The 13,699-nt window shown below is 32.0% G+C and overlaps 1 protein-coding gene across 13 annotated transcripts in view; it reads right to left on the bottom strand.

The window, feature by feature from the left end:
• LOC145241536 (unconventional myosin-VI-like) overlaps positions 1 to 13,699 on the bottom strand; it is a 381,082-nt gene that overhangs the window by 150,783 nt on the left and 216,600 nt on the right. For all 13 annotated transcript variants that reach the window (XM_080104590.1, XM_080104593.1, XM_080104586.1 and 10 more), the window contains exon 2: positions 9,900 to 10,022. In XM_080104590.1, coding sequence (XP_079960716.1) covers positions 9,900 to 10,016 — 117 coding nt within the window. In that variant the 5' untranslated portion in view covers positions 10,017 to 10,022. The remainder of the gene's footprint in view (positions 1 to 9,899; positions 10,023 to 13,699) is intronic.

Raw genomic sequence — 13,699 nt, 5'->3', positions numbered from 1 at the left:
ATTTGAATCGTCATGTTCTGACAACATATCAAACTCTGTGACCCGGTGGGTTTGCACCAGAAGTATGCGAGTGGGGACCAGACATGGCGTGTCACATGTTATTTGTTCTAGTTTGTGTAAACATAGTTTGAGTTGGGTCTGAGACGCCAAGAAAGATAGATGGGCTAAAACGGGTCTCCCTATGAGGGAGATGACGGTCTCAGAATGGACACATAGAAAACCCCACAAGCCAAGAGTTCATCGATCACTCCCCTTCTCCGATGAAGAATACTCGGGAGTGAATAAAATATATAAAATCCTACAACGTCTTGGTCTATATCTTGTGAAGCATCTTCCTTAAAGCAGGTCCGGCTCCCCAAGACGTTGGCGAATCCGCCAGAAGCGACCAGCAGCAGACAGGTATGTTGTCTTTGTTACGTGTATGATATACTTGACACGTACACACCAAAACACTAGTCGAGTCACGGGTCGTTAAGATAAACATTTAGGACATGAGGACAACAGTCCGTTATACTAAGAACAACGTACATAGATACATACATATGGTCCATTATGATAAGAACACAACAGACATTTATTTAGTGCCACGAATACACACAACACACGTACAGTGTAACGCCATATACAACAAGACCAGCTAAAATTTATTATATTATATAACTTAAAATTTAATGGACAGTAATCCATTATTTGAAAAAAATTTAAGTGGTAGGAGTGAGGGGGCTTAAGCATCAGTAGGAATACTAACTTTATCTAGGGTTGCTACTGTCTCCCTTTTGTGAAGTTGTAAATTACTATAAAAGGGGGAAAACTGTAAATTCTACACCATCTTGTAAATCAAACCTTTAAAATCATTGTACATTTATTTTAGCCGCGTTCTTAACACGTAAAAAAACGTATATTCTTTTACACACGAGACGCTTCACTAGTTCAAGAAATTTAAATATAATTTTAACTGAAGCATATAAAAACATCCAGATTTTAAACGAACAATAATCAAAACTGCCGGAAGACGACCGATGAAACTCAGTCGAAAGTACTTGCAAAAGACAACTAAAAGAAAAAAACAGATAGACGAAGACGACTATGGAATTTTCTTGCATAGATACAACCAAAAAATAAGAACGACAATTCGAAAAATTGAAAAATGACTAAGAAAGCTCATTAAGCAAGAACACTCCGTGCTGTCCAACAATATATATATATATATATATATATATATATATATATATATATATATATATATATATATGTATATATATATATATATATATGTATATATATATATATATATATATGTATATATATATATATATATATATATATATATATATGTATATATATATATATATGTATATATATATATATATATATATATATATATATATATATATATATATAGAGAGAGAGAGAGAGAGAGAGAGAGAGAGAGTAAGATGATCGAAAATTTATAATTAAAACTTAAAAATCGGTTTCGCAAGGAAGAACAAACAAAAATTGATTTTGTTTGTTTCTTCCTTGTGAAACCGATTTTTAATTTTTTACTTTAATTATAAATTATCGATCATTTTACTCAATATTAAAATAGCTCTAGGATATCTATGCCTATCGATCTTATTATATATCTACATTACAACGGGCACTGTTTTCTTTTAATTGTATTAATGAATTTACTAATACATTAAAATAAACTCTGCTCTTTAATCCCCTTAATATATATATATATATATATATATATATATATATATATATATATATATATATGTATATATATATATATTATGTGTGTGTGCGCACGCGCGTGTGTGTTGATAATTTCTTTTAAAAATATCTTTAATATATACAGATCGCGAGGGATAAAAAAATAACGAAAATAAAACGATAAAAATAAAAAGGTAAAAAGTTCCAACCTCAATGACTATCCTTTCTGATTTCAGAGCATATCTATATATCTATAAAAGTGAACGTGTCTGTCTGTCTGTCTGTGTGTCTGTGTGTCTGTCTGTCTGTCTGTGTACATTTCCCTACGCAATAACTCTGTCAATTTTTAGTCTATAGACTCGAAATTTGAAATACCGGGTACTGAGATTTGGGAAAATCGATGTGACAGGTGTCAGCCAGAAATTTGGCTCTTAAGGGGTCAAATTTCAACGATTTGACCTTTAAGAACTGTACCAAACTCCTCCGACAATTTTGGGTCTAGACACTTGAAATTTTAGATATAGGTTCCTTGAACCTGGATCTAACTTAATAAAGTGATTTGAGCCCGAAACAATAAATTTTAAGGGGTCATAATAGGGGTCAAAGTTTTAAAAAATTAACCATTTTTTTTGTTTTTTTGCTTTTTTTGCACAGCATACACCTCCAAACACCCGAGCAACGCCGGGCACCCCTGCTAGTATAATATAAGAAAATAATTTGCTGTCATCCGAAGACTAGATTTTCTGTTTAGAATTTTTTTGTTAAAGTTCAGTTTCGTTTTTAAAGTGATTTGTTTCGTCTACAAGCAACAAGCAAGTAAAAGTAGGTCTTTACCGCGTACTTGAGATGTCTACTCCCTCGACATCAACCCTAAGTTAAAACAAAAAAATATTTTTTAGAAATAATTTACATGATTCATTCAGCCAACAAACCTCCGTAAATTTTTTCACCTAAAAGGCTGTCATCTTAATTTTCTTTTAGCTATATTAATTATTTACGTATATATATATATATATATATATATATATATATATATATATATATATATATATATATATATATATATATATATATTGCGTATATTTAGGCAGCATTTTTTCATTCAAACAGACATTGTTAGTCGGTGCTAGAAAAGAGTTTTTGTTCAAGTTCATCAAGTTCGCTAGTGTGTTTCCAGATTTTTTTTCTTCGGCAATGATAATTTGCCTTTTAATTAAGTTGAATCGGACCTCTTGGGTTGTGGTATCCTGTTTCGCTGCTGGGTCATGTAGTTTTAATATCGTATATTTAGGCAGCATTTTTTCATTCAGACAGACACATTGTTAGTCAGTGCTGCGTCACTACTTGTAATGGACCATAACGTTTTATTACCTGACTGGTCTACTTTTGTTGCTGTCTTCTATGAATTGTTCCTGCAGCAAATAAGATTTACAGAAATAATGACTATATAGAAAAGAATGCGACAAAAACTACCTTGCATTAACTTGATAATGGGACACCACTCCGAAATATTGTTTATATGTATACACACATAATACCATTTTAATATTTTGTTACGTTTTCAATATTGGTATGACTTTCTAAAGCATAAACTTTTATTTTAGCATGAACTGAAACAAAGATTTCCCATAAAATTTCTAATTATTGTAATTGTTTTGTAATTGTTTTAATTATTTTTTATTTTTGTCATTTTTGCATTCGCGACGAAATAAAATCAAAGATATTTCTAGCTACATGTGAATTCACATGGCCTTGCATTGCTTCCCAGGTCAGCTCGCAACTTTCACATTGCGCACACATGCCCGTCCGCCGTTTACCAAGATCAAACTCTACAAAGTCACTGGGTACAGCCAACCAAGAGAACCACAATGTCATTCGAGTTCGTGTCCATTCTTGTATTTAAATAAAACAGAAATCCGTGTACATAAACACAGTCATTCTCTGCCAGCTTAAAGGTCAACATTTCCTGACAGGTTGGAAAGGTGGGACAAACAAGAAATTCCATGTTTGAACAAATACTCATTGGTCCTCGGAAATTCACAGCAGTGACAAACGATAAACTGCTCGAGTAGGTGTTGTTCATACCAGCGAGGATACGTCCTCGACAATTAGTCCGACAGAGTCTTGGTCATTTTGAAGTTGGTGTCCTTGTTTCTGTTGGACTGAGGTACAGTTCTGTGCAGTCCTAGGAGGTTCACCTTCTCAGGCTTTATCTCTTCTCTTTGAGAAAAGGTTAGTTTCTTGCTACTCACCTGAGGCGGTCCTATTGGTGAATACCAACGGACCTGCTCTAGGCCAGAGTGTATTGCTCCTAGTGTATTGGCTTTTCAAAGCCTGGCCTGGCCTTATATCTAACCCCTTGAAGAAAAGATAAATAATGCTTATTGTATGTTGTTGTTGTTGTTGTTGTTGTTGTTGCTGGTGGTGGTGGTGGTGGTGGTGGTGGTGGTGGTGGTGGTGGTAGTGTTATGCATCATTCATTCATTTTGTATGAATCAGATAATTATTGTTGGTATTCGTTTCTCCGATATTTTTCCAGTTAGAATCCTTTCTAGAAAGACATTGAGTACTTATGGGAGGGACCACATGAAGGTTGCCAACATCCCCAAGTAAAACTATTTCGGTGTAGTAAACTAGGTTCGAACTTGGCACATCCGGATTTTCAGTCTATGTCATTAACCACCTAGCCACTGTCGCCTCCCTATTGTTGCTGTTGTTAGGTTTTACAGCACGTCAATCATTGTTGGGTCATTTTATTCCCAAATCGTATACGTTTTTGTATTTGATTGATTTGTAGATCAATTTAGTACTGGCCAAGCTAAATATAACATAATAAGAAAGAGAACAACACAAAGAAAGAGAAAGAAAATATTTCTGGAATTTTTAGGATGAGGATTGATTATTCATTTATTTGGATTCTTCGAACTACCGTTCTCATTTGGAGTGTAATTCGTTTTAGTTCCAGTCGATGTAACCCCCGACCTTCTTTCAGGTGTATTTTGTCGGATTTGGGAATCTTTCTGTCGGAATTTAAATTGGAACACCTTTTTTTTAATCCACACTTTGTTAGCCACGACCAAATAAAAATCCCAGGTAATTTGCAATTGTATTTTGAGTGTGACCCCGCACTGGGGATTGAACCTTTAGCTTGTACAAGAATGTAATTCACCACTGAAATTTAACAATTGATTTAACAACTAAACCATAGGTCCTTGCAGACCATTCTAATATGGATGTTGAGAGCCTTAAAACTATTTTTGATTTTATCTTACTACTATACATCCCTTTTTATCACTACAGATTAATATATATATATATATATATATATATAAATATATATATGAATATCTATATATATAAATATAAATATATATATATATATATTATTTTTTCAATAAATATTGACCATTTATATATCTACAGGCACTAGTGTTTCACGTTTACCCAATCATCAGTACAGGAAGTGATAATTACTGTTGATCGGGAGATTTGAACATAAATGTTCATCCGTCAAAACGACAAGGACGATCTAATCATCTTGGAGGGATGATGGCTGATACTCATTCAATCGTGAATCAAGGTCACATCAAGATCACATCAAGGTCACATCAAGGTCACATCAAAATCACATCAAGATCACATCAAGGTCACATCAAGATCACATCAAGGTGTTCATCAGTCAATCTTGTCCAAAATTTTTCTTACTTGCTTCAGTTTGAAGAAAAATGTTTCACATTGATATTTCCAGACAAAGTTGCCATCTTTGCGTGGATCACTAATTTGAAATACTTTCCACTTTAAAAAATATATTTTGCATAAAAATGAATTAATGAATATCTTTGGAAATAAATTCTGATCTTAAATATATCATCATACTGCATTTCTATCAATTTTATTTGGAATCATTCCGATACCATTTCCACGTCTACATCAAACTTATTAGAAGTCATTTTTATTCAGACGAATGTCAGCAAGACGTGATGCAAATTAATTTTGTAAATCCTGGATTACATTCACAAATACTTCCGAATCTTGTGATTTCGTTGTTTGGAATGATGGGAAATAGGCATAATTTTATTTCCAAATTGTTCCCACAACACAAGTTTTTATTTCCAAGGCAACAGCATCTACATCTTATTTATAAGCTGAGTTTTACGTTGATGTAATAACTTTAAACGATTCAAATGAGCCATTCTATCCACAATAAATGATGAAGTTATGATCCAATCAATAAAGTTGTGATCCAATCAATAAAGTTGTGATCCAATCAATAAAGATGTGATCCAATCAATAAAGTTATGATCCAATCAATAAAGTTGTGATCCAATCAATGAATTTATGATATAATCAATAAAGATGTGATCCAATCAATAAAGTTGTGATCCAATCAATAAAGTTGTGATCCAATCAATAAAGTTATAATCCAATCAATAAAATTGTAATCCAATCAATAAAGTTGTGATCCAATCAATAAAGTTATACTTCAATCAATAAAGTTGTGACCCAATCAATTAAGATGTGATCCAATCAATAATGATGTTATCCAATCAATAAAGTTGTGATCTAATCAATAAAGTTGTGATTCAATCAAGATTTCGAAAAGGTGAACTGTCCATACGTTTACTTTCGAGAAATATCGTCAACTTTTTTACATAAGGCAAATATTTGTTTTAACATTGATCCTCAGCTAAGCCAGAGTAGATCACAGAAATATGCAAGGTCACCATATTCAGTAATGGTGCATAAAACGAGATCCTAATTTTAAAAGATGGCGGCAGATTTGTCAGTTGAGATATGGAAGCACAAAATTGATACAATACTTCCACTATTCTTTAAAACTGCTTACTTATATATTTTGACAAAATATTAACATTATTTTTGTTAATATATCTTTTCTAACATATTTATGTTTTCTTTTTTATATAGTTACGCTTCCTTTGTTAAATGTACTATATGTATATACTTTACTTACATATACTTTATTTAAAACTAGTACGATCGTCGCCAATTTTAAAAAAAAATTATTTTTTATAGTTAAATATGATTTATGTTTATTTTTTTTCACCCCCTTTAAAATAAAAATATATAAAAGTACGTAAACTTTCTTTATCAATGAATTTTATGTTTTTTAATCGCATATCCTTTTCAAATAACTATTTTTATATTTTGTCAAATTGTTTAGGTATTTCTATGCGATTAAAAAACACAAAATCAACCGACAAAGAAAGTTTACGTATTGTAATATATTTTCATTATAAGGGGGTGGGGTGAAAAAAAAATAAACATAAAATATAGTTAACTATAAAAATAATATTTTTTAAATCGACGACGATCGTAATAGACTGAGCAGGTTTAGATAAATTATAGGTAAATAAAGTATATTTAAATATAGTACATTTAAAAAAGAAAACATAAATATGTTAGAAAAAATATGTTAACAAAAAATATCTTAATATTTTGTCCAAATATATAAGTAAGCAGTTTTGAAGAATAACGGAAGTATTGTATCAATTTTGTGCTTTCATACCTCACTCGACAAACCTGTCGCCATATTTGAAATTTAGGGCCTCGTTTTATGCACACTTGCCCCATATTCTGTCTGTTTATTAAATAAAAATTGCTTGAATTGTCCATGATTCAATTCATAAGATAGAATCAGATTCATAATTTTCCTGACAACATCCATAACGTTTTTAAACTTCAAGAATTTGGCACACAATGTCTTCTGACCATAAACTTATACAAATGCAATGCATTTTTATAAGTTTATGGGTAATTTCAAAGCTTGTGGGGTGGGGGGCGCTGTCGGAGGAATAAAACAGAAAACCTACTGAGACAACATTGTCCCTCTGAAACTGTCCCCACCTAATGTCAGTCGGTCAAAACGGCTCTCAGTTTTTTTTGTTTTATGTTTATTTATTATTTTGTATAGAGAAATGGGGATGATTGGGTTTTAATCGAGTTTTGCAGTCATAATATGCAAATTCGATCTGGTGGATCAGAGGGAGATAACAGCAGGCATTTTGTTGAATTTGAAAGCCTCGTCTCCCGTGTTGAAAATAAAGACATTCATAATCAGGCTCACAGGCTGGTCAAAATAGCTTTGCAAGCCGAATCCGACATAGAACCCCTAGGTTGCCGACCCTTGCTTTACAATCAAACGATTTTAAATATGTGCAAAGGTATAAAAAAAAAAATTACTATGCTAGCGCATGGACTGCTAATATTAGTAGGCTGTGACCAAACTCATTTAAATAGATTGAAAAGACAAAATATTTCTGTTAAATTGATGGCCTTGTGAATAAATGACTGACCAGTTCCAATATTTTATGCTATCATGGGTTCGGATCTCATACTAGATCATCATTGTTTTTTTTAACGTTCCAGTTATTTCGTAGACGCTATCGATCATCATCATAAATTTAAATAATGCCAAAAATGTAATCAATGTTCTTAACTTTTAATCTTAGTTTTAAAATTACAGAAAATATGAAAAACGCAGCATAGACGGCAGTGAGTACTTTATGTTCGGATCCTGTTTTTTTTAAATTTTTTTTTTTTAATCGCAGATCAAAGGTTACATCGGCTGAATCGTTTGTGAAAATAATAATGAAGATGCGGAGAATAGTCTAGATAATCGGAATAATAGACAAATATCAAAGTTAAATGATGATGATGATGATGATGATGATGATGATTGTGCGCGTGTGTGTGTGTGTGTGTGTGTGTGTGTGTGTGTGTGTGTGTGTGTGTGTGTGTGTGTGTGTGTGTGTGTGTGTGTTTGTTTTTTGCGACAATGGCATTATAGAATGGGCTGGATTCGACTCCAGACAATAATGGAGATAAACGAATGGGTAATTTCTAGCTAGACATATAACTATTGATTAGTGACGTCAAGAGATAGATAGAGAGAGAGGGTGGGGGGTTACAGATTAGAGGAACAGAGAAGAGAGAGAAAGAAACAAAGATAGGGAAAGAGAGAAAGAGAGAGATATAGACTAAGAAAAAGAGAAGAGGATAGAATGCAAATAGATAGGTAGGTAGATAGAGAAATAAAAAGAGGGAGAGAAAAAGAGAGAAAACGTAGAGAAATCTAGAGAGAGAAAAAAGAGATAGGGAAAGATAGAAAGAGAGTGAGGGGGGAGTGAAAGAGACCGAATAGAAAAAGAGAGAGAGAGAGAGAGAGAGAGAGAGAGAGAGAGAGAGAGAGAGAGAGAGAGGTAGATTGAAGTTGAAATTTGGACGCCACAATTGAAGGTGGTAATTGGGATTGTAATTGTTGTCATTTAAACAGTTCACCGTTTTCGTGAAATTACAGGGTCGCTTTCAAATCATCATTTATTGGGGCTTAATTATATCAATGGCGGCCACTTACTCTGTATTATTTAATGTTTAGATTATTCAAGCTACTATTCATTATCGAAGCACTCAATTTCTCTTAAGTAAGTTACCTTAGTGAAGTTACTGACTTAAAATGCACCAAACATTGATGTTATTGTTTTCTCCGTTCCTTTTGCAAAGCTCAATCATGTTGTGCAAAGTCAAAAACAAAAACAACACTTTTCTTCTACAAAACGACCAAATAAACACTATGAATAAACATTTGAAGAAATTACTTGATTCAGCATTAAATAACCCGAAAAAGGGTTGATATGCCGTAAAGCAAAACACAATCAAACCAAACTAAAACTTAAACATTTAAAGTTACTAAATAAACATTCTTTAAGTCACGTGACTTTCAATTTTTTTTTTTTACTTGAGTTTGATTTTAGTCTGTAACAATATTCAGATGATGGCTGCGTAGAAATTGATGTTACGAACTGTATATTCCATGTAAGGTTAAAATTTAGCAAATAATGGAAAAATCCATTTTGAAGTTCCTATTTATTTGCCTCACCACAAGGGCAAGTTTGGTTTTTACTGTGGGGAAAATTTAACTTCCCAAAACTCTGGATTGTAATAAAAATAAAAATGTGTCAGTCTAGAAGGACTTCTTCTTCACTGACTAAGGACAGAAAAGACTTGGTGCAGCATCAGAACAGATACTACACTTTGCGTTCGTTTAGAATAAAAGACGACGTGGCAGGATATGACGTAATGGGGAGAAGTACGTGACATAAAGGGAAGAGAGTTCCTGCAAAGTCATGACAAATAGATTTGAGAAATCACGAGAAGGCAACAAGAACCAATGAACTTACAGTGCCTGGCGCATCGAAAGGTTCAACTGTGATAGAATCGCTGCCAATATCCACAATGCGGCCCAGCTTAAAGCCGTCCGTGTGGTGTGGCACCCACACTTTCTTCCCACCATCCATTGCGACCTGAAAAAGGAAAAATTGAATATGTTAAATTTACAAAAATATATATATATATATATATATATATATATATATATATATATATATATATATATATATATTAAAAGTAAAATCCATTTAAAACATGATGATGATGATGATGATGATGATGATAGCTACAACTATTAGTACTACTACAACTCATCATTAGTTCATTTATCCACTTTTATTTATTTTCATGTGTTTACTCATGAGTCAGCACTTATCAAGGCAAAAAGCCATTCGATGATAAGGTTTAATGAGATAGATATCTAACATAAGGAATATATAATGGTCGAATCTCATTTAAAACTCCTAATATATCCTATTTTATATAAAATTCTTCAGGGAAAACAATGAAAGTGATTCCGAATCTCTACGTGTAACCCTTTAAGTGTCGAATATCTACGTGTAACCCACCTCTAAGTGACTCAAGGGGATAAAACCTCCTTCAAACTAAGACATTAATTTAATGAAATTTAAAACACATGCATAAGACATTAATTTGATGAGTTTTAAAACATTTTATATGAGTGGGTAAAACGGGAAGGTGAGAGATCAGTAAAAACAAAGGAATGTTTTGTGTTAGAAACATAAAAAAGTACATAGTAATCATCCTCATTCAATGCCGAGTAATGTCGGGTTTTCTTGCTAGTCTAATATATAAAGTACAGTCAGTCAAAGTGGTCAGATGTAAATGCTTAATAGCTTTCGTGATATCTTCTAATTAATTTTGTTTCATTTTCATAGAGATGAATGGAAAAGGCTGGTATACCAAAATTTGGAGAATATCGATTCATGCTCTATTAAAAAAAAAATGAATTCCAATTGATATCATCGAGTGCATATTTAATCATATATGTATTTACATTTTCCTTAGTAAAAACAAGTGATTCAGAATCTCTAAATGTCTTCTAAACCCAAGAGGACTATGTAGATCGAACTTCTTTTAAAACTTCAAATATATTTTATTTAGATGAATTTTTATTTATCATATGCATAAAATTTTCTTTAGAAGACAATAGAAGTGGTCCCTAATTTCTACATTATCCTATATGCGCAGATTATATCCTTGCCCCTCACTTTTTTTACTCATGGGAGACAACCTTCTTAAAACTTCAATACGTATATCTGATTTTTATGAAATTCAAACTACATATACAAGACAGCAATTCAGAGAGTTTTACAAGCTTACAGTTTCTTCTGTTAACTGTGGTTTGTGCTCGGATTTTTTATTGTGTTGCAAAACTTTTGTCCAGAGCTGTAGTGTACTATAATAGTTGATATTAAATTAGATGCTGCATCTTAGATGGAAGGAAGTTCAACTAAGAGTTATCGATGGCGACGATAGCCTTCAAAATATGCGATTATAAAAGCAAAGTTCCTATTTACAATGCCTCCCCACGGGACAGAGTTAGACACCAGGGTCGTTTTTTAACATGGAGAAAAGGAACAAAAATAAAAATTGTCTCAGTCGTGAAGGAGTTCTCCTCTACTGACAGAGAACAAGAAATTGAAGTGCAGCATCTGAAGGAACAGATAAGTTGGTCAATCTGAAAATTCTAACTCCTCTCTACAAAAGCAAGAAACGGTCGAATCTACCGCACACCCCTATACCATGCTCTCCACCCAACTGCACTTTGTTATTGTAAAACGAGGTGACCTTGTCATCAATCTTGTCTCTGTGGCACACACAAGGAAGAAAACATGCCCTGATAAAGGCCACATCATAATCTACTTGACATATATGTAGATATATATTATCTATTAGGAAACAAAGCAACACGTTTCTTTCCCAGTCAGTCCCGCCTTATCAGCAAGACCATATATTTGCAACCCCATATACAGGGGTCAAATCCCCGTGAAAACTCCTCCTGTAAGCTGTGGGTGGCAAACCATGATGCTTTAGGATGGGATCTTATTGGCTGAGCTATTCTTCCTGATCGGCCTTACTCCAGCTAGATTGGAGATCGGAGAGGCTTGATCCGATCAATCAACTAGTCATGTAAAATCCTAGTAGCTATGTCCCAGCTGTATTATTCAATCTGATTATTTAAAAATTATAATTTTATTATTGAATTATAGAATATGTATTCTAGGCAACGTGGTGAACAACGTAGGCACATGTTTGTTTGTAAACTTTACCATTTGGAAGGCGTACCCCCGTATTATTGAAATGTGATTTTTCAGAAAATACAAAACTAAAAACAGATATGTACTATAAGGGGGTAGTTTAAGGTCAACCGTGTTAAGTCAAAAAATAACCAATGCCAAAGAGTGATTTTTTTAAAACCTAATATTTTCAATGATGTTTCAAAAATCACCAGAAAATTTACTTCTACGAGCCATGTTTTCTAAAAGCAATGTATTCTAGAAAAATAAATAATTATCTTACGGAAGTATATTTGACAACTTTGGCAGTATCAGAATCGCTTTCGGAATGAGACAAATTTGTGGCAAATTTCCGATTCCTCAAACACAATTCTTTCATTTTTTTTGTTTGTTTAAAACTTAAGTTTCTTTTGCAGGCACAAGTGGAAACCATCGACGAACATCTCACAATTAGTTTATCAAAATCTCGGATACGACACATATAGGCAAAACATTAAAAAGTTGGCTAATTCTGTACCACTGAGCGATATAATAAAGTTTTACTGATTGTAAAACAATTTCAGGATATATATATATATATATATATATATATATATATATATATATATAGTAAATTATAAATTTATATATATATATATATATATATATATATATATATATAGTAAATTATAAATTTATATATATATATATATATATATATATATATATATAGTAAGGTGTAAAATATATATGACGATTAAGCTACACTGAATATTCCGCGTTTCATTCACTCTAGGACTCTTCAGGCTTATGCGCATAAGCCTGAAGAGTCCTAGAGTGGATGAAGCGCGGAATATTCAGTGTAGCGTAATCGCCATATATATTTTACAACTTACTAATTAGCTCTACCTACGTATTGAGCACTTTTGAAGTAAATACTTAAAGTTTACGCATAAATTTATACTTTCATATTTTAATTTAATGTGAGTAAATGAAGTAGTTATATATATATATATATATATATATATATATATATATATATATATATATATATAGAGAGAGAGAGAGAGAGAGAGAGAGACAGAGACAGAGACAGAGACAGAGAGAGAGAGAGAGAATAAAAAGAAACAAATCGAGTTATGTGTTCATCAACGTTTCGTATTTATTTCGAGACTTCCTCTGAATGAATCCCGAAATAAAGACGAAACGTTGATGAACATATAACTCGGTATGTTCCTTTTTATTTACTCTATTTTGTCGGAATACTATTTCCATTATTCTCATATATATATAAACACATATACATATTCATAAATACGTATATTGATAAATATATATATGCATATATATAAACAATGATATACAAATATGCATAATATATATAATATATATATACAAAAATATATTCATATTTATGCATAAAAAGAAATATATATATATATATATTTATGTATAAACTTAGAAATATATTTATTTATACATAGACATAAATATATACACACATATATATATATATATACATACATGCATAAATATATATATAAATACATAAATATATATATATAATATAT

This window comes from Euprymna scolopes, chromosome 20 (genome assembly GCF_053919585.1).
Source record: "Euprymna scolopes isolate OS-2025 chromosome 20, ASM5391958v1, whole genome shotgun sequence".
Classification (NCBI taxonomy): domain Eukaryota; kingdom Metazoa; phylum Mollusca; class Cephalopoda; order Sepiida; family Sepiolidae; genus Euprymna; species Euprymna scolopes.
This window is presented reverse-complemented; position numbering and strand designations above follow the sequence as displayed.